At 42.2% G+C, this 23,047-nt stretch overlaps 1 protein-coding gene across 10 annotated transcripts in view; it reads right to left on the bottom strand.

Annotated features, from left to right (window-relative positions):
• ST3GAL3 (ST3 beta-galactoside alpha-2,3-sialyltransferase 3) overlaps nt 1-23,047 on the bottom strand; it is a 180,943-nt gene that overhangs the window by 135,446 nt on the left and 22,450 nt on the right. For 5 of the 10 annotated variants that reach the window (XM_040564840.1, XM_040564837.1, XM_040564839.1 and 2 more), the window contains exons 3-4: nt 2,692-2,739; nt 556-681 (exon numbers count right to left, since the gene is read on the bottom strand). The exons of 2 other annotated variants lie outside the window; for them this stretch is intronic. In XM_040564840.1, coding sequence (XP_040420774.1) covers nt 556-681; nt 2,692-2,739 — 174 coding nt within the window. Of the gene's footprint in view, nt 1-551; nt 682-2,691; nt 2,740-23,047 lie in introns of those variants that run through there. 3 more of the 10 variants (XM_040564841.1, XM_040564847.1, XM_040564846.1) reach the window with 3 other exon arrangements.

Below are 23,047 nucleotides of genomic sequence, written 5' to 3'. Positions count from 1 at the left end.
AGCAGATAATCATAAAAACATCCGGGCTCAGGAGGGCCAGCCCACAGCATCAGCCTCAGACTGTTCAGTCTCACTCCGAGCATATTTGACTGTTGATTCCTCTAGGATAATAATCTTCTGTGAAAGGGTACTTTAAGGCTTAATAGCCAGATGATCTTTGGAACACGGAGTTCAGAAAGTCTTATGCAGAGCAACCTAAAGAGCATGATTATCCTGAGAGGCATATGGCTAGATTTCCAGCCTCACTGAAAACCAAGATTTGCACGTGGGACAAAGTGTTAAGGGGAACACCAAGATGAGGACCAACAGGCAACTCAAAGAAAATACAGAAGCTGCAACAAGGCAGGAGTAACAATTACAAAAGAGCAATTCTAAAAGCTGATTAGCATGCAGATAGAAGTCAATGTGTACTAGTTTTAAACAGCATGAAAACTTAACAGCGAGACTACTATTCACAGCTCTCTCAATTCTGACTGATAAAAAAGGTATAGGTATTTTTATGTTTCACATGTGCACCTTTTGCCCCTCCTTACCGCAACCTGAAACATCACCTACTAGGAATGGCTGTGTCTGGAGCTGCCATTGGTTCTTTCTGGGCTCTGTCTTTTCCTGGGTCTGCAGCAAGGTGAGATGGGATGGACCGCGGAAGCACAATAGCCACAGTTTTTCTCTCTCTCCTTCCTGTTCAACAAGGAAAGCTACCCCTCAGTTGGATAGACACCACATATCTTGACATCTTATTACACATATCAGAGCACACACAGTTCAGAGCAAGCTGGTTTCCAGCACAATGAATGCAAAGTACTAAACATGAAGGCAATAAACATACAGCTTTCTGGGACATTTTTGAGCCTCCCTTCTCAAACAAGAGAGTTTTTGTTGTATTTCTTCAGTGAAGAAATTCAATCTAGTTGCAGTGCAAGGGTTTGCAAAAGATCAAATTTTACTGCCTTATCCCTAACCAATCCAAGCTTGTTGCGATGCACAAGCAGAACCAAGACCGCTGTTTTTAAAGCAGACCCAGACAGTCCGTTGGCTCACATTAGCCTCATCTCCCACACTCCTTGGTGTCAGTACTCCACAAAACATGGAGCAGTTGAACTCACTTTTCATAAATAAATTTACCACCCTATTGGTAGCATCATAACAATGTTTATGATTAACTCTATAGATACCCTGCACTGGAAGCTCTCCACAGGGTTAACTGCTTTCACACGAGTTAGAAGCCAAAGAAGTATTACGGAAGAAATGTAGTGGGTAATATTTCAAAGTTTTACTCCAGGACAAATTCTGGTCTTAGCTGTACCAGTATCAATCCAGCATAACTCCAGTGAAGGTACGCTGATTCAGACTTGCTCAGCTCTAATCAAAATTAAATACTGTGCTGAATTTTATTCAGAGATTTCCTATTCCAAACCTATGCAACTTCCCCCTCTACTTTTGCAGGCTAAAGAAACCATCACCTAACGCAGAAGGAAGCAGGCAACGACACACTTCAGTTATGATTGACATTAATTAGTAGAAGGGAGTTAAGAGAAGTCCTATTCTCCCCATTAGCACACCATACCCGTTCAACACTCAGCACCCTAAGTTTCTCCCAGATCAGACCATGCACCCACACCAGATCAATTTCCAGGTATAGATTTTAAAGCAAGATGCAGGGATAGCAGAAAGCATTTGGGGCATCGTAAACAAAGCAAGTAACTACCACTAGCTCTGGGGTTAGTAAACCAGAATTGGGTGTTCAAGCTTTGCCATTAGTGTCAGGCAGCAGGCTCTTTCAAAGTGTGCAGGCAGAAGACAGGTGCTATGTTGGAAGGCAGCATGTTGCTCCTATGAACCTAAGAGGAAAGGCTAGTAATCAAGATAAAATGTGAAACTTTTCCTAGGATTATATTTTCTTTTCTGCAAGAGAGTAAATACCCACATCCTTCAAGTGTTAAGGGGATTAAAGTTATAAAAAGTAATTCTTAGCTTTCCCTTGCAGTTCACATATCATTATACATACGCTGTAAATTGAATTTTATTGAGTATGGTGCCCACTGTGGTGTGCCTTGGCTACAGCGTATGTTTTACTGATAGCCAAATGGATCGTTACTGGCTTCGTGAAGTGCCTCCAACACGAAAGAATTTTTATTTCTGGTTCAGTTTAATTGAAGGTCGTGCTCAGGTTCCAAAGGAAATAAGGTCAGGCAGCATTTGCCCTGGGGTTTGATAATGCTGGTCAACCTCCACTAAATAAAAAAAAGTTTCCAGCCCTATTCGTTGAACTGTGACCCTTTTGCTTTCTCCTTCCTGGAACCATTCCTGCTGTCTTTCTCCAAATAACTCAACTGTTTATTTAGCTGAGAAACTCTCCCAGTAGCATGGAGCAGTTTCTCCTCAGCTGGTGGGTGACATCATCCTAATGCCTTTCACACAAGAACAGGCCGCACCGCGACCGCACGTAACGTGGCCAGGTCATCTTCCTAGCTGGGCAGTGGAAGCGGTCCCACGTGTTAATCCTCGTGTCACGCTAAGACCCTTAATGCTTCCACTAGGCTTAGCAAAGGAGCTATTCATCCAGCGTGGCTGGGCAGCTGGTCCCCCCAGAGGCTGACTCGGTTACCTGCCTCCCAACATGGCTACCGTGCCCCGTCAGATAGCGGCCTTGTCACGAGGTGGGAGAGAGAGAAGAAGGCAAGGTTGTACCTGAGCCTATCGTATGTCCAACGGAGTCAAAGGAAAGAACGACTGAATCTGTAACACAAGAGTACAAGTTCATTTTCCCCTTTTTCTTAGCACCATCGCTATAACATTTTCTTATTTTACTTTAATAACTCCTTATGCTCCATTCCACCAGGAAACACAAGAACTTCTTCACCAGCCAGCCAAACAACAGGCACCCAGTAATGGCAGAGCACTGGAGAACGCAACAAATCATGATGTCATTACCCAACAAAGTAGCTAAAATTTATTAAAAATAATGTCATTTCATGCCTAAGTAAACGAGTTTGGTTGACCTTGCCAAAACTGAACCATAACATGCTTTTCACTGCTAGACTGCTGGGTTCTTTCTTACCAAATTTATTAGCAACTTTTTGTCCCCATTTAGGCACTTCCTCATCAAGATCAGCTCTTCCCCTGACACTCTGCTTGCTAAGCCAAGTACTTTGTGCTTCTTGCCATTCTCCCCATAAGGCATGTTTTCCACATTTTCAGTCACACCAGTGGCTCTCATACAGACACAATTCAAGCCACCAACATCCTTCACCTCTGTACCATATGCAGCAGGTGTGTGAAACATCAAGAAAATATAACCTCTACTTGAGGCCCTTTTATTTTGTCATCTGGAGAGCACATCAGCCCTGTTAGCCACGATCACAATAACAACTGTTGCTTATCAGTTAACGACCAAGACTTTTAGTCACTGTTACATTTTATGGGACATACTTTGCTGCAATTGTGCTTTCTAGTTCCTAGTTTTTAGATAAACAACTTCAAATCTGGCCACATAGAAACAAATACTCTTTGCTTGCATCTAGCTCACCACATGATCCAGCCTCTGTTATTAGGCATTTATTTTCCTCATATACAACTCCACAGCCTAGAACCCATTTGCAAGATCTATCAGTAATGGTTTGATATTCTGCTCTAAGTGGAGCTGCCATATGGTACAATGCTCAGTGCTGGTTTTCTTCCAGCTTTATTCTTGCTAGAGATAAAACAACAATTATTTTGGTAGCAAGCCACCTGGTTGGTCATCCTTTCTGATCCCAATCCCAAACCAAAGCAGAAAGTCCATGGAATTCTACTCCACCACCAAAAGGGCAGAATCGGGCCCAGAACTTAAAGACAGCTTGCCAGTACGCAAACACAGGGAAGAACAGACTGCCATGATAGCACTAATAACTACGCAACGAGAGGCTTTAAACTGGCACAGCAAGTAATTGCAGAACTGCCTCTCACCTTCAGCTAAATGAAGGGACTGAATTCCTCAGTTTCTCTTTGCAATTTAGGCCTCAAGTGTAATCCCTTACTCACATCACTTGCAACATCACAGCAGCTGCCCTGGTGAAAGCCCTTAGCACAAGGCAAAATACACGATCACGATCAGATTTAGCATGCTGGAAGGAGGTTAAGCATTGCCTTGCATTTGGGCAGGTGACAACCACAGACACTGACAGTTATCCCAATTCAGCTAACAGTAATTTGACATAGGACCGACCCCTGGAGTTTTCTATACTGTATATCATCCTTGTGCTCATTTTCCAAATCTTACAAATTCAATAAGAAGGTGTTGGTTTCCAAAATCAACACAGTAAAACCATTCATCTAAATGGATTTAAAACAATTTAAATAAATAACATTAAATTTAAAAAAGAGGTCTGTTCTGTCTCAGATCCAACACTGTGGTAGTAACATTAAAAAAATAGGAAAAAAAAGATTACTAGTCTCAAAACTTATTCCAATAAAAATAAAAATCCATCTGGACTTAACAATTGTATTTCCTCTTTTGGGAGTGAAATTCAGACATCTTTATATTATTCTAAATAGCAAGGGGGTTAATTCTTTTTAACCGTGTTAAATTCATCTGCCATCAATTAATTCTGAAGTATCTCTGTGGGGCTCTACTCGTAAAAAACTGTTGAGATTTTTATCAACATAAAATATTGCTTTGTAGTTAATGCCAGTCTGAAATGTCACTCATTTTCCCCAATATATTCTGCATTCAACCACCGGGCGTGAAATGTTAGGACCTATCTACGAATGGCTGAAAAGCATTGCAAGCCCCATATTTACTATTTTTGCAGGCTGCAATAATTGTATTTAATGCTTCAGTTCCTTAACTGAAAACATGAGCATCCTGCCACAAACAAACACGACCAGCAGAGTAAGGATGCGAGCTCCCTTTTCCAATTCAGCCGTCCATGTGACTATTAGTTTCACAGTTTCAACACCAGATTCATTGAGAATAGCCTGTATTACAGTTAGCCTCCCCAAACCACAGATCTTTATTAAAACACAGCGTTTATTTCTGGCATTAATGCTTCAGAAAGGAAGAAATAAACGTGGAAAGGGCTGAGAGGATAATCATCATATCACCTTTTCTCCACCCAGATAGCTGTTCACATGCAATGAAATTAAGTGCTACAGGTGATTTTTGTAATAAACTGATGGAGATTTCAGAAGCAGTTGAGTCAAGCCTGATTTATTTGCAAAGACACCGAGTCCTGCTTCTGCAAACACAACAAGAACAGGCTTTTTGCTTCCAGCTTCAAATCTCTTCCAGACATCACTCAGTTCAAAGTCCTCTGGGCTTTCTAGACTTTTTTTCGGAGGCAACGTGGTTGCTCGGCCCGCACAGTGCCTTCCCCCAAGCCCCTGAGCCCATTCTGTCTTTCAAAGGCAAATAAAATTTAATAAGACACGATGTAAAGCATACCCACTTACATGCGCCCTTGGTCTAGGTGCCAAGAAGTGCTCACGTCTGAAGGAACAGCCTCTGATGTTTCAGCTACCTACTTCCATAAGGCAGCTTAAATGTTTTTTCTTCTACCTTCCCAAATGAAGAGCAGCCTTCATGCTCAAATCGTGAAACCTGACACCCAATAACTTGCCAACATGCACAGCTTAAGGCTGCACACGCCATAATGCCAGCCTTTTACATCTGTTTTCACGTTAGCTTCAATCATTTTTTCAGTAGCTAGAGCAGGAAAAAAAAGCGAAAGAAAAAAACACAAGAAGATACAGCATAAACCAGATGTAATCCTGGATCTGACCCAAACCATCAGAAGAGACAAAGACAGAAGAAATACTTATTTAGAAGGCACTCGGTGCCAGGAATAACAACATCTGAGACCTCGCCAGCCAGACAGCAGAGCTGCTTTGGGTCACCTTGGGTCCAAGCCGCTGTGGGACCTACACGTTGGGTCACTTCCCACCCACCAGCCAGCTACAGCACCTGAAATCAGCACAAGATGTGAATCTGCTCCACCACCCCAAGAAAACCAGGGCTGGCAGAGCTACCTGGATTTGCTCCACCACAGCTGTTTCGGGCTGTGGAGTGCCACGCGAGAGCTCATGGTGACAGATCCAATACAGGATACGCCTGGTTTGGGAACCAGAAGTTCCCAGACAAACTGCAGACAGACCCAGTGCTGCTCTGGGAATGGATTCAAACTCCAATCTGGGCGTACAGCTGAGCTTGCCTTTGAAGGAACACAAATGGATTTGCACAGTTCTGCCCTGAAGTCAAAAAAAATCCTGCAAAATGGAGATGGCTCCCCTTGTCACTGTACTTACCCAGACCTCGTAGTACCTGTGCCATAAGTCACCCAGGTACGAGGGCTGACTGTATTTCCAGGCTAGGGTCCCACTTCAGAAGTCCTTGACCCCTTATCTCACCTCCTCACATACACATACCCCTTTCCACCCTAGTGTCCCCTATCTTCAGTGTCCTGCAAATCCTTCCCCCTATTTAGTTTGTTAACCCTGAGCTTTCTGACAGCCTGGATAACGCTAGGCCACAGTCCTTGTTCTCAACAGAGAGGAAAAATTACTCATCTTGCTGCATACAGTGTCCAGGTCAAGGCATTTCTGGACACCATACAACTATCTGACCACTGTCCGTTACAGGCTGCTGCATCTTCCACCACTGTAGCCTCCCAACACCTACGTCTGCAGTGAAAGAAAAATAAATGAAGATCTGAGTCTGCGTAAAGGAGTGATGATCCTGACCAACAAACTGTAGAGTTTGTAGGAGACACAGAAACAAGATCATGCTGGAAAATTGGAAAGTTTATACTCCAAGAAAGAGCCACAGACACCATAGGATAAACATCCAATATCCTGCCTGGGTACTGCACTCTGCAGAGATGTGTGGAATCAGCTCTTAGAGCCCGATCTTTTGGGCTTACTGAACCCACGTAAGAGCAAATACACAGACCAACTTCCAGTGCAAACACTTGTCCTTGCTTTGATTTCATCATTGATGAAAACGCAACACAGAAAGCGAAAATCCACAGTGGCAATGCAGACTGGTGATGGCAAATATAATCCATGTTTAATAAGGAAACATAAACTGTAAGTTTACTTAAGTGGTGTTTCAGAATTTCAGCGAGACTCTTTACAGCTTCCCTCTGAGAAGCCACTTTTTTTTCCCCCACAAATTCTCCCTAAAAGGATTTGTAGATACTTGTCTCATCCTATTGAGAACCAATGAAGTAGAACCAATAAATTCTTTTTTTTTTTTTCTTCATATAAAAAAACAAAACCAGATTTCAGCAATAAACAGACTTCCCTGGCAAAAAAAAAAAAAAAAAAAAAAAGATTGCGTGCTGCTTTGGAAGTGGTCCTGAGAAACCACAAACCATTAGTCCCAGAGGAGTTATAAAAGTTTAATAATAAAGGCTTAACACAGCCTCAATATCACATACCATTACAGTAATACGCTCCACAGAGCTAGCCAAACAGGGAATACAATAATACAGAGCAACATAAGGCTGCAATTTGGCACATCCTCTTACAGAGCTCAGGCTCTGAGGTCTGCATTGATTTCTTGTATGCATGATCACTTAAATTTCTCATTCCATATCCCTGCACTCCAGATACGCTGATCAACTCCTACAGAACTGCAACCTATATTTAATAACATGTAATGTGATTTCTACCTCCAGAGCTTGACCTGAGACCAGATATCCTGCAGAGCTCCACCACCTGCACTGGGGATGGCAGTTGCAGTAATAATACTAAAGAATAAAACTTTGATTGAGAGTCAGAGCAAAAAGAAAGATGTTAGGTGTTGCTTTTGTAGCATGGAATGAGAAGACTATCCATTACAAAAAAAAGGTCTGTCATTCAGCTGCCTCCCTTTTTCAAAAGGGATAGGATCAAATACCCCATTAGCCATCAAAATGTATTTTCTATTTAAGAACAACTTTCTATGACACAAACTTCCTATACTTAAGGTGTGAAATTCTTCATAACTTAGAGAAAGAAGAGGCCAGTAATTACAAAAAATATCATTATATTTCACCTAGTCAGAAAATGAAGCTCACAAATGCAGTGCCACTCTCAGAAAAGATACTACTGTGGAGATTCTTTTGGCCAGATGACCCATCTCAGAGCATCTCCTGCTCAAATGGAAAAAGTATTTGGAAGAAAAAGAGTCTTATCATGACTACCCAAATTCTAGGCAATTCTTATGTCTAAGGATATGAAGGGAACTAAATCATTTCAGTTCTATTTCCCAGAGATATTGCATAGATAAACACTCCTCTTCAGATTTTGTAAAACACAACTTCATCTTGAGAACAATGAAGATACTGTTTTCAAATTCAGATTAAGTACCAATAAAAAAAGAAATCCTGTCCAGTGTGCGACTATTAAACAAAAGAACGAACACCTCAAAACACCAAATTAAGAATTAATAAATGTAGAGGCAAAAATATAAGCAAATATTGATATAAAAATGAGAAACTTGTACAATGTTTTTCTTTTTTAAACAGATGACAAGTACATTCTTCTAATTTCCCAAATATAAGAGAAAGCATGTTTTATAAGTTATTTCCTGATTGTTACAACACTGCCTGCACTTACAAGTTACTTGACAGGTTACCCTTCACTTGCTAATTCTTCGTTTTACTCACCGAATACAGATTTAGAAAGGGCCGAGTCATTTATCCAGTCTAGTTATAAATTAGTAGCACAGAATTTATCAAGTATCCTATTTTGGCATAACTGTTGTGTCTCCCACCTCATTTATTCTGTTTTACTACATTTTCTTCTACAGCACAACCAATTTGGATACTTCTGCACCTTTCTCCAAACACGGTGAGATGGCTCTGTCTTAGGACCACTAGTCACTAAAACAACTCCAGTGCCACAGCCTCACAGCTGCTCTGAGCTGCTCACCTTCTTTATTCAAAACTCAAGGCACTAATTACGACACCCCTTCTGCACCACTTGTCACAGCATCAGTGGAGATCAGAGGACATATACAGGACTGCCCTCACCAGTAATCTCATCTCCGACATAGGTACTCGGTGAAAAACAGTAGGTAGTATTCCCATGCTGACACACCACAAGAAATTACAATTGCAAGCATATTGTTTGAGCAGGTATCCTAACACCTACAATGTGTGAGATGAGGAATATATCAAGATGAGAAAGTGGTGCCTGTGCTGTGTCTCTCATCACAGCTGTGCACGCTAACAGCAGTAACCAGAGGGGCTGCAATTTTTGGCAGGCAAATCACACGAGCAGTTTCTGCTCAGCGCTGTCTCCAACTGATAGCAGCCCCGAGTTCGAAGTTCAAACCTATTCCCTTTATAGGAGGGGAAAAGTCACTCAGCAACAGGATGAATCTTCAGCAACAGGAAACATCTGATTGTAAAGAACACTTCCAATGAATTCTGGATTTTGTACTTTAATAAACTGCTGCAGTGCAGCCTTGTTTCTATTACACTAAGTTTGGATGCTGGCCCTCTGTGCCACTAGTACAGAGACGGGGGAATGTGTTCGTGCTAAATTCACGTGGGGGAAGATTCACCCTAATTTGAGAATAAAACAATAAAACAATTAATTAAAATGGAGAAAAATAATTCTGATTAAATATTAATTCACTTATGTGGTGCGCAAAGTTGAAAGGCTTCTCCCTTTTTGCTCTAGCCAGCATCTCTGTAAATACCATCCTCATTTGTATAATAGCAACTTTTTTAGGCATATAGTACCCAGGTGCTACAGCAGGCCACGCAGGTTCTCTCTCCATTTCTGTGGAAGACTCAAGGACACCCCCTTCTCATAGACCAATGACTCCATGGTCAAGCCTACAGCTGAACCCTCACTCCTTGCTCACTGAATTTGCTCTTTTTGGCTCCCGTCTGGCATGGCCAGGTTCCTCGTGCCAACTGGACATGGGGGTCCAGAATCAGGTGTGGGCTCTGCCCTGGGCGCCCCTTCTCAGACCTCCCCTTTGGCAAACTCACAGCCAACCAAGAGCACAACTGCACTGGGTCCTCTTGCTGTAACTCTACAGCCCTGAATGAGTTGTTGGATGAAAGAGTTTCTCATCTGTTGAAATAAACCACCTGCTTTTTCTCCAAAGAGCCTCGGAAAAAAGGCTTAAGAGCTAAGAATGGGTATAGCTATTATCGTCACTTGTCTCAGTAATCTTATGTGGCACCAAGATCTACCGGTTACACTGTGAACTGCAGAGCAATCCTCTATCAGCTCTCGGCATCCCGTCACTTAATCGAAAATAGTGTGCAACTATGGGATAGCTCTCAGGGATATGCTGCCTGAAGGACCTCATACGATCTCCCTCATGAGTTTCATGGAGCCTCGCCAACTGACACGCTTGCTGTGGCACGCATCGTCCCTTTTCCATCAGGACATTTGTAATGAAGTGGCAAATTAAGTAAACAAGAAACAATGCTCATGTTCCAAACAGATGTATTTTTCAAACGTTCTGAGCACGTCGATTTTCTTTATTCCGCAGTGAATGAACCGAATGAAAAGATGTGGCGTCCTGCGCCAGCTGGCAAATGCTTCAAAAGGATATTACATTGCTATTGTCTTCGGCGGTGCCCAAACAACCATTTAATAGCAGAAGTGCTGATATGTTTTGCTCACAAGAGCGGGGTTTATTTGGATCCATGACACAACTTTGCAACGCCACGACCAACACAACCAACCCTGGGCACAAGGATGACGCGGTGCTTTGCTCCGAGCGCGTGGGATTCGCACCTCCTGGGTACCTGCTGCGTCTGCCTCTCCCAGCCTCACGGGCTGCTCTTTCCAGATGGGATGGACAGAGATCCCCCAGATGCAAAGGGGAAGGGGAGACCAACGTGGTGCAGAAGTTCAAAGAGAACATACTCGGCTCTGAGGAACACGACACTAGATGCGGTACAGATCTACTGTAGAAGGTCAGGAAAAGAAGCAAGCCAAGCTGCACCAATAAAGCTGCTATCCGAGAGGTTCTTCTCTTGACAGGGAGAAACCCTTTAATGAATCCCACGCAGTTTCGCAGCATTTTAAGGAACTCACTTATTTTTATTGCATCATCCAAAGCCAAGTCTTATATTTTGGTTTCAATTATTACTGTAGCACCAAGAAGTCACTCATACACCCAAATTCCAAAGTGGGACATGCAATAAATTACAAAACAGTAAGACTTCTCTCTTCTAAGCTTAAGAAGCATGTGCAAGGCAGAAAATGGATACTGGCAGCTGGGAAGTACACAGGAACAAATGTGAAAATGTGGTTCAAGAACACAGCACCAGTTCGGTACAATAACATTTTCTTGAGCATCAGTGGTTGTATCAGACTTTAATCACAGCAATATGAAGCGAAGCTGTATTTTGTTTCTGTGTAAAAATATCACATGGGCTTTTAACCTTAAATCATAGTCCAGTAATTGTACTAATGACAGTGTCTTAAACTTACAGATACTCTCACAGCTTTCAAAGAGCTCTGGGAGGCAGCTGCACATTAACTTCGTTTTACATACGGAAGAATATCTACATGCAATTAATAGCAACTAGGACAACAATTATTTTAATGCTCTCGTCTTCTTTTCATGCCTACTGGAGCCGTTCAAACAATTTTTCCTCTCTGTCCTTGGTATAGAAAGAAAGCTTTCTTTGCATGTTGACTTTTCTGAGCTAGCTCTCAGAAACCTCCCCTTCCTCAAAAGCAATAACCAGTACTCCAGAAATATAAATACTTAAATCAGGAAACTCACATTCTTGGGTTTGTTTGAAAATGATCTACTACTTCGGATAGCGAGCCAGTGGTCGAAAGCCTCCCAAAACCTTAAAGCATACATCTGGCCCGGCTGCCAAAATAACTGCCAGCAAGTCCATATGGACAGCTTTACGGTGACACTTCTCATCTCTCGTGTCTGCTCACAACCCAAACAAACGGCAGGAGGGAGTAAGGTACGAGAGAAGTACATGGGCGCAAAACAACTCCTGAATACAAGTGCTATATGGGCATCTTCTCTACAAAAATGGCAACGTTCTACTTCTGCATTACAAGAACAGACCAGACTATTCACATGAAAGGTGATAATGAAGAGAAAGAAATGTTGGATTGATTTTTTCACTGTTGCTTTTTTGGCCCCCCAGTTTGGGGACAAAAATCTTGTTTTGTTTTTAAACAGGATCACCACAACTGATTCCAAAATCTGAAGAGGCTTCTGGCCCATCAAACCCTAAAACTCATTAAGTTTCCAAAACATGCTCTAAAATTTGGATTTGAGAGGTCCTACATGGTATGTGATTTTAGAGATAATTGATATAGAGAGAGAGATACCAAGCATGTTTTCTTTCAAAGTCCATGCTTTGAAGAGCAGCTTGTGTGACTCCAGCTTCTCTTTACCTTGCAGCCACAGCAGCTGATCTACACAGGGCATTACCTCCACCAAAAGCTGCACGATGTCCTCAACCAAACACCGACACATGCATCTGAAATCAAGATGTTCCAGAAGTCATCTACGCATCCTAGAAGGATGCCAAAAAAAATGCTATGCTGTTCCTTCAGTATCTGCTTGACTATGAAAACTCCCATATGCAGATGGGAATAAAACCCCACACACAAACTGTAACTTTGAACAGTGCATATACAGATTTTTACTTCCTATTACCTTCTTTTACGGAAGTGTTTGATTTGAGGAAATTACTTGCTTCACCAAAATGTCAGAAAAATGACCCTGAGATGGACTAGATACTGCCAGCAGGTTGTTTCCATGTGCAGAAACTGCAGGACAATGAAGAAGTTATTCAGACAGCAGCAGCATGAGAGGAAGTTCATCACCACACTACCTAGTCCCTGGACAAATACAGCTGGAGATTATCTAAAGCAAAAGCGTTCCTCCCATCACATCATGTATAAAAGTACAATGAATCTCTTTAAATTAAGACTTGGCAGAGAGACAATCCAGTGAGAAAACAGATTCAAGGGCACACAGAAGGTCAAATACTAAGAAACATTGGTTCCAGTCTAAGATCAATGGAAATAAACTTCTAAGCACCTAACTAAATTTCGCAAACTTGTGAAACCAAACACCTACTCATACATTTTTGTTCCCATCTCTCTAAAATGAATACCAGAAATTTCAAGGTCCAAATCATTGGATGTGCCACACAATTCAGTGTTGAGTCACACCTCAAACACCTGTGCTAACTTTGCTCTTTAGAGCAGCCACCTAGACTTTCAGAGGACTTTCGGCACCCCTGGAAGAGCGAACAAACACGAAAAGCAGCAACAAAAACCCGCACCCCGGATCACTGGATGACTTTAATCTACCCATCAATACAAAGGAGCAGCTTGCTTAAGAACAGTAACCAAGCATCCATCAGTACCAGCATCACTGCAACATCAAGTGGTTTTGACAAAGTTAATGTGAAACTGCCAACTCCACTTCACCAAAAGCTGCAACTTCAGAAACTGAGAGCTGCCAGCACCCATTCTTATAGGAATCCAATTTCCACAAAGAAAACCCATCGTGATCTCAGGAAGACAGGCCCTCCACAGCATTCCACAACAGACTCCATTCCCCATTAGCATTTCCAGCCACCTGCTGAAGTGTGCTCCCAGCCAGGATTTCATAGACTCTCCGGGATTCACAAATTTTAGAGTTTCACCATTCTTGGATTACTCCACTAGCAGAACTCCTCATAAATGGCATCAGTCATTTTATTAACCTTATCCTAAAACAGCTGCCTCCTCTGCCACAACTGTACTTGACTGGCAAAATAACAGCTCGACACTGGCAGGTCTGGGATCAAATCAGAAACAGAAAACAGCCTCTTGGTTTGTGATAAGCCAGCTATATTGGCAACTTTTTGGCCCTAAGTTTGATTGAAATCGCCTGCACAAAAGATCAGCCGACAGGAAAAGGAGAGAGAGCAGTGAGTAGGGCATCCTACAAACAAGGACTACTGCAGAATCCTGGGGCATCAGGTCACAAAACACGAGGGTCTGATCATTAAGAGAAAACAAACCATACGTTTCTACGTGGCTTAAGCTGGTGGTTTTTTAAGCCTGGGGTTGGAGTGTGGGGGAGAGGGTTCGTTTGGTTTTGCGAGGTTTTTAAACTTTAATAAAAGAGCATCCTTCTCAGCCTGAATAACCTTGACATTCTTTCTCAACCATACTAAAACAAACATGCCCATGAGATCTCCTAAACCAAATCAAGTAATGGCAACACTAGCCATAATAGATGTTATTCAGTGTGATACACAAACCCTAGCATTTTGAGGCCAAGGTCTCCATATGGAGAAATGTGAGCCAAAAGCTGGATTTAGGGCCAACTTCAAAATTGCACATATGGAAGGGAACTACAACCACCTTAAGATCCTCACTGCATCCAAGCAGGCAGTTATCACCAGCTCCAGGCCCACAGACATGTGAAAGAAGGAAATGAGATTTATCAGTTACAGCAGACCACTTTCCCACAGCTGGTTTTAATTAAGCTAATTTGGTGGTAGTGACTTATAGCAAGCAGAGCCTTCTCAAATCACTTTGCAAGTCTTTTTGCCAGCACTTCACCAGCTGTGCTGACCAGGAACACTAACTAGGATGTTATTCTGCAATTGTCTGAACTATGGCATTTAAGAGTGGGACATGCACCCCCCTTAAATGCCACCTGATAGTGCCACTGTTTACAGTAACAGGGTATGGGGAGAAGATGCAGAACATGAAGAAAGGTACTAGATAAACTCCACTGAGAAAACCACTACTGAAAAGGCAGCTGGATCCCTTGCCAGAATCCCATTATGCCTTGGACATACCCATGCTACATGAAACTTATTAATGAACATGCGGATATAGAACAGATTTTGGAACTGTAAGAACACAACAGCCTATATAATTCCTAGGCTAGTTGTGCAGTCAACTCCTCGAGGCCAGTTTTTATTTTCTGGATACATACAGGATAGCTTTACCATGAAGAAATGCTTTGGGTTACACCGTGATCTCAGTACAAGCAAGGACACGGCTAGATGGTGCAAATTTAAGCTTCATTTCCAGGCACGCATAAAGGGATGGCAATGGATTTAGCAAGGAAGTCATTTGAACGACGTCTAACTAGATGAAAGTTTTTCTAGGAAAACTGCATGCAGCAATCAGAATCAGAGAGACTAATGGCATCACTACCAGCACAGGTACATAAGACCAAAAGACATTTAGAACGGATCTATCAGTAAATACAACTTAAGAACACACCAAAAGAAAATACAGTCTTTTGAAAAAACAGTTAGCATTTACTCAGAGTTGTACACTCTAGTTCACACAAGGTATGAATTTCAGATACAAAAAAAATCTTTCATTCAGATGAAAACGTGCAACCTAGCCAGCTCACCATGAACGCAGCCTGAGGCATTAACGCTACTGATGCTCAAGCCAGGGAAGTCACAGAACCAAGCACTATGTCACAAGCAAGGCAAAGAAAACAAGGCATATAACAGGATCATAACCTTGAGCTTCAGGAAAGCAGAATTCAGCCTGCTCAGGGACCTGCTTCAAAGAAAGCCATAGGATATGGGCTTGGAGAGAAGAGAAGTGGTGCAGGAGAGCTGGCTGATTTTGAAGGAGCAACTCCTTCAAGCTCAAGAACGGTCCAGCCCAGCGTGCAGGGAATTGAGCAAAGGCAGCAGGAGTCCTGCACAGACAAACAAGGAGCTCCTGTCAAAATTCAAACGTAAAAGAAAGCATACATGAGGTAGGGGCAGAGCCAGGCGAGCTGGGAAGAAAACAGATACACTGTGCTAGCGTGCAGGGACAGGCTTAGGAAAGCCAAAGCCTGCCAGGAGTTGAACCTGGGGCTTTCTATAGGTAAATTAGGAGTAAAAGGAAAACTAGAGAAAATAGGGGCCTGCTGCTGAATTGGGCAGCAGACCTGCTGGCAAAAAAAAAAAAAAAAAGTGCTGGAGAAATGAGCAGACAGAAGTCTCATGAAATTCAGCAAAGGGAAATGTGAAGTCCTGCTCCTGGGTAGGAATAACCCTGTGCACCCACACAGGCCGAGTGCCAACCTGCTGGAAACCAGCTTTGCAGAGAAGGACCCGGGAGTCCTGGTGGACAAGCAGGAGAAGGAAGGCGGAGGCAGCATCGCACCCTTGTGGAAAGGTGAGAGGGGGGATCCTGCTGGGGATCCCCCGCTACAAGACGCACGGGGACACACTGGAGCGAGTCCAGCGCACTAAGGTGATTAAGGGATTGGAGCATCTGCCATGGGACAGGCTGAGAGCACTGGGGTTGTTCAGCCTCGAGCAGAGAAGGATCAGGAGAATCTTAGTAATGTGTATAAATACCCGATGGGAGGGAGTAAAGCTGGCAGAGACAGGCTCTTCTCAGAGGTGCGCAGAGAAAGGACAAGAGGCAATGGGAACAAATTAAAACCAGGAAAATTCTATTTAAACGTAATTAAAGAAGTAATTTCTCTGTGAGGATGAAGATGACTTCCAGAGGTGACTTCTAGCCTCAACTATTTTATGATTCAGTGAAACATCCTTGTTCTAAATCAGCATTATCTCGTGGGTTTAGTGCAAGTACTTCCAGCCGTGTTAGACTGATTCAGATCAAATTAAATGCAGAGGAGTCCAGCTAACTGCAAGAAAGACAGACCTTCCAGTCTGACAGTGGCACGACGCCGGGCAAAAAGTCTTAATCAGCCTCAAAGCGAGAGCTGAGGCCTACAAGGAGCACAGGATAAATCCAATAACTGTAAGGTTAGAGTTCACCTACAAAGAATTTCCCTTCCAACATAATGAAATGCATTGTTACAGCTACTATTTGAGCCCAGGAGTGAAAATCCAAGAATGATCCTGTTGAGGTCACAACTATTACCCATAATAAACCATTCTTTACCACAGGCTCTCCAGAGGAACGGCCAGCTTAGCAGCATGCAGGCCGCAAACAACCAGAGTTACTTCACAGGACCCAGGCAGTTTCTCTGCAGTTTTTCGATATATTCCATGTCAGTGACATCTCCTACAGCGACTGCCTCCTCCATGGAATTTGGAATTTCAGAATTGTAGAAAACTTGACGTGCAAAGCAGCATTTCTTGACCGCGTAACAACAAATCCACCCATACTGGGATTTCTGACAGCGTAAATATGTTACGGTACAGCTGGAATAGGGCAGTGACCAACCTGAAGATGTTTCGCTCTCACCAGTATTACCAATTCCAACCCAAAATTAACACTAACCTCAAGTTGTACTTACGCAGTGCTTTGTCAATAAAGCAATAAAAAGGCAATTTTCACACCGTGTGGCCCAGCACACCACAGCAGCTCTCCACTGCCACATCTGTGCCAAGACAACTGCTCACAGGGTACAGGTTGTAAATTGGATCACTGAAAAAGTATGAGTCAAAAACCACCAAGAATATCCCAGAAAAAGGCAAGTACACAGTTACTTACAGCAGGTTAGCCACCAAAATCAACATACCATGTAACTAAAACCCCAGAAACTTAGTTTTGGAAAGCTCAGGTCCTTTCCACAGAACTCAAATAATCCTTGGCAAAGCAGTAACATTCCTTAAAAGCGGGTCTTAAATAACTGCACACCTGTCGACATTCAAATAAAACACAACTCCATGGTGAACAGAGGCCAGAGACTATGTAAGAATGTGGTAAATAAAACAGAAGAGGAACGATTGTTAAGGCTATTCAATGAGAGATGGAATAATTGCAGCTTTGTCCCCAAACCATCACTGTTCTTTTTTAAATTTCATCTCCAGAAGAACAACTCTCTGCAAACCTGTCCAGCATAATGAGTGCCTCAATCTAGAACAAAGAACAAACAATCTTTCCATGGTACTTAAGGAAAAGAAAGCTGTGTAAGACAATGCGTCTTTGAAACACTTTTTGTGGCAGCAAAAATAACGAGAAAACATTCATGCTGACCTAACAAAATTAATAGATTGTCACAAAACTACTTACTAAATTCATTAATAGATGGGATGAAGATGGTCTTGAGTGACCCAAAGATGACTAATAACATGCCAAGTGTTCCAATGACCAATATACCAGAAGCAAAAATATCCAAGCTCCATGCCCACACATCAACATTTGAAAAAACTCATTTTGTATCTTACAACAACAGTACCCTCTACTGTTACAGAGCAGAATAGCACAAGATGAATCCCAGTCCTGACCATCACAGACACCCAGCACAGGAACAGCTACCAAAAACATCTACATAGCTTTATCAACTATCTAGTTTCCTGTCAAGATCTTCCAGGTATGTTGGTTTCTTCACACTAGAGTCAGGTTTGGTGTTGGTTATGGTGTACAGCTATTTTTTTTCCCTCAAGACCTTTGTCTGTGATTGGAAAAAAAAAGTGTATATATGTATATATATATACATATTCCTTTTACATATATAAAAACACCTATCCTCTAAGGAAGACCAGAGACTGTCAACACCACAGCAACATCTTCTGGATTATTTCTGTAAAGCCAAAGGTAGCTTTCCAAGGGGCTTTTAGGTTTTAAGATTAGTGCATCATCCAACAGCCACACATCACATAGAAGTCCAAACACTCCAGTTCTTCAAAAAGCCAGTTGACGGCTACATCCCATCTGCAAATGGCCCTAGGGGTAACAACACAGGCAGACTCCTCTACTCCTGATATCTTATGACCACCTCCTAGCCCCATGCTGGAAGAGGGATGCAGCATTACATTGCAGACTCAGCACAGCAAGAGGAGAAATGGGGAGACAGGCAGACAGTCCCTGAGCTCCAGCTTGGGATGAAGTTTCCAAACCCATTCACTGAAGACTATTTTGAGTGGGGATTCAACACAAGCCGTGGACTTCAGGAGACACAGCCCTCACAGTGCTGAGTTGATGATCTTTAGCAGCGGAGAAATTCAGAAACTGGAAGCACATACAGCCCTTCTCAGGTCATGTGGAAAGCAAGGAGAAGTAGAAAAAGCACTGACTGTATGAGCATTAGAGGGCAAAAAAGCTCCCAAGGTTGATTTGAAGCACAGGCATTCCATGCAACACCTGTACGAACAGGCAGCAAGAAGAAAAAGACATACAAGAGTATGGAACATTTAAACTAGCTTATGAGGTTATAGTCAATGTCCTAAAATGAAGTGTGGATATGTACATTTCAGTGTGATCCAGAACTACACACCACCTGCCTTCAGAAATAATAAAATCCTTCTGTACAGAGATGAAACTTTCTCCCTATTGAGGGCAGATTTGATTCACGCAGAATCACCAAATATTTCACCTGCAGTTAGCTTTTGGAGTTTTGCTTACGATCAACTTATAGATTTTTAGTTTAAAATTTTCCCCTTGAACTTTTTAATCTTGAACTTCCATTATTCACAAAGAACTCTCAAAGTGAGCAACATCAGAACAGAATCCCTTACCTTGTGAGTGATTAATCTATATCATGAAAAATCAACACTTTGAAGCATCCACCATCGACCAGATCTAGGCACCTGAAAAGGACTCTGCCATTCCTCAGAGGCAATCGATCAGATATCTTAATCCTACCCTAGACAGTTAAAATTATATATCAAAACTCTACTCTAAGAATTAATTCAGGCTAAAAAGCACATATTTGTCTCCTGTTTAGGATGTCTGATAACTAGCAACTGTAACCCACAGGCTAGTAGGTTAGCTTTCCCACCAGGATACATACAGGATGGTTTCTCGTCTTTCCACTGGAGCAGACCCAGAACCACAGCTTTATATATTCCAGGGCAACAGCAACAAGGCATCCACATATACGGCAAGTATACAAAGATCTGAATCTTGGCAAGGGGTCATGGCACCCTTCCTGCAGGCTACAGTGGTGTTGCGAGTTACAGTGAATGGCAAGCTGATCCGAATCAGCACCGCAATACTGAAACCCCAATGTCTTCACACTGAAAAGCGTGAACAAGAATATAACCACAACCTACATTTCCTACTCCATTCATACAGACAAAGCCTCAAAAAATAAAAAAAAATATAGCAGTCTGGAATACCACGCTCCAAGAAACACATGGACAAATTGCAGGGTCTAAAAAAGAGCAGTAAGAACGATCAGTGTCTAGAAAATTTAAGAAAACAAGACTGAAAAGAAGGTTATCAACTAGCCTAAAAAACATAAACACATGTTGAGGAGGGGAGGAGGGTATTCACAAAAGCTCACCATTGACTTGATTGCAATCAAAATGATTTAGGGCAGACATGAGGAAGAATCTGTCTACAGGGAAGAATAATTAAGCACTGGGATAGATTGTCCAAGTTTCCATCATTAGGTTTTATAGAGTACTTCTGACATATGCTGGCATAAAATTATGCTAAAAATATTGTTTCTTAAGTCCTGGAGTAAGACCTCCTGCAGTTCTTTCCAAGGCTGTTTTCTACAATTTCCTATAAAGGAAAATATTTTGAGTGGCCATTGTTAAAAAAAAACAAAAAACAACACACACAGCTTCTAAAATGAGTAGCAATATTTAAGATAAGATAAACAAGAAAATAAATATTACTAAAAGCAAAGTATATTAATCTACAGTTAAAAAAGCATAGGACAATCAGTTTACAAATTAAATATTTACTCAAGTATCTTAGCAAGTAACCAAACTGTAATACAACAGGAAAGGAAACTACCTCGCAGTTCCAGCTCTCATTCTTGGTTGTTTCTTAATGCCAGCGAAGGAGCTGGGCTAAAAGACAGAACCCAGAAAACAAAAACGCAAGCTACTGGCACTGAAATACACAACATAAATATTAAAATAACCAAAGTTTTATCAGTTAAAAATGAATTCTATTTTTTAATTAAATGCATTACCTACAGATTTGCTGTTCAAGACCATTATTCTCATTTTTAACATCAGAACATCAGGGCAGTGATAAGAGATACCTTAGAGCAAAAGCCATATATATATATATATATTTTTTTTTTTTAATTCAGCCCAAGTCTCAAGGTGGTTACAATCACAGCAACTTAACCTCATTCTCACTAGTATGATTGTCCACCATTCATCTAGAAATGCGATGCACTTTCAAGCCTGCCCTTTAAGAGAATCCAAAATTGTTTGCCTTGCTGCAGAAACACGAGGGAAGAGAGAAATTAAAAACTATGAACTTGCTCCTGTCTTCAAGATGAAATTTCTGATTTATGTGAGCCTGCACGAGATCATAATCCTGGCTTGGAGTACAGCATCCTACATGCAACTGCTCAGGATTTATATGCCATGTGATAGCACATAACCACATTTCCCCTAACATTTTATGAGGCCCAACAGCCATTCCAGAGACCAGGCTTCACACTGTACAGGATGTAAGAAGGGAACCACCCAGCAATCAGTGCAACATGCAGCCTTCTGGAAACATTCATTCCAATAGCTCCCACTAGGCAAGCACAAAGGAAACACTACAAATATATCTATTTTTAATTAAAATGTTTTATAAGGTGTACACTGGCACATGCTAGGAGGAACAGAAAAGTTATTTTAAGAGAAGGAGGCTTGAGGAATATACTCAGTTATCTCTTCTTCCAGTAAGAGTTGAGATTACGTTGTTTGTCACTGATCATTAACTTCTGTGCCTTAGAAATCTCACCTTTAAAGGACAACAAATAGCTTCTGTGAAAAAAAGAGACAACCGCTTTTGCTGGTGTGGTCACTGCAAGACAAGGCAGTTACGAGCAATTGGATGAAAGGACTCAAAAGGTAGATGAAGTGGCAACGTGCCAGACTATGGACAATACACGTCCTGTTGCACAGCTGAGGGAATGCTGTAAGTAGACCGCAGGGGTTTAAAAAATCAATGAAAAAATTCATGGGAGAGATTTAAAGAGCTTAGTGTGGATCCCTGACTAAAAAAAAATAAACTACCTCAAAAATAGCTTGGAAAATAGTACCTGCACTGTATGGGAAACCACAGAACTAGACGGTCTTGAAGAAAGAAGTCCAGAAAGTTGAAAGATGACAGAATAATCAATACAAATGCTCAAAGGGATTAGAAAGAACAAACAGAAGTACGCAAGGGAAGCATTAAGGGCGCTACTCCTTTTGGATGCAACACACTGCCGTCACCCGTCTCCCCCAGAACAGGTTGCGAACCCAAGTTTGCAGTCACTTCAGTAAAGATCAAACTTGTGTTCAGCACTCCAAATATCTCCGCATTTTTTGTCATAACCCAGACATGCCCCTCATTAACAGCTGGCAGCAGTGAAGTAGTTCAGATGCAGCAGTGCCCACCCAGTCCAGCTATTAGCAGCAGCACTGTCTTCTCCAGGGGGAAGCAGTGATCACATGCACAGCCTGCCTTCCGACCACCATCTTCACACCAGTCCTTGACATCTGATTACACAGCAGTCTGTGATACCCATCCTCTGCCAGATAGTTCTTTGTTATTCTGGGCTTACTAAATAGCTGCTTGTCAAGTACTCAGAGGCTAAATTACTAGTGGTGCACAAAGAGCCTCAGCCTTTCCTCCCTGACTTTTTCATCTGTCCAGCTCAGGAGCTTCAAAACAAAGCCCTGATAACCTCAGAATATCCCGCTTCTCACACTGCCTTTGGGGCTTCACTGCCTACATACACAACATCTGCAGGAAGGCAAGCAGACATTCGGAGAACATTCTCAATGCCCACACCATCTTCTGAGTCCTTCAGGGGAAGGAAGTGACGGTGGCCACAAGTCACAGCTCAGGAGGTCCAGACTGGACTTCAGGAAGAAGTTTTTCACCAGGAAGGTAGCAGGACATGGAACAGGTTGCCCAGGGAGGGTGCCTGCTGTCTGATTTTCAGCTCATCCCTCTGTTGCTACTCCCTGAACAGTGACAGCTTTTGGACTAAGGCTCTTCAGAAGCAAAAAGCCTTTTTGGTAGCAACACCATTTCCCGTGTTGTTACTGCACATTCGCATCATCCATTCAATGTTAAGTGCCCCTTTATTCATCTGGCATATCTTCAGCAAGCTCCAATATAGGCACCACGGACCTCCTGTACAACAAATGCACAATTAAGTGGCATCTGAAGCAGAAGATGAAATACAAGAAAGTACATAGAATGATTTTAACAGACATGAAGCAGAAAAAAT

The sequence above is a fragment of the Cygnus olor genome, chromosome 8 (genome assembly GCF_009769625.2).
Source record: "Cygnus olor isolate bCygOlo1 chromosome 8, bCygOlo1.pri.v2, whole genome shotgun sequence".
Classification (NCBI taxonomy): Eukaryota; Metazoa; Chordata; class Aves; order Anseriformes; family Anatidae; genus Cygnus; species Cygnus olor.
Note: the sequence above shows the minus strand (reverse complement) of the source record. Positions and strands in the feature narration are given on the sequence as shown.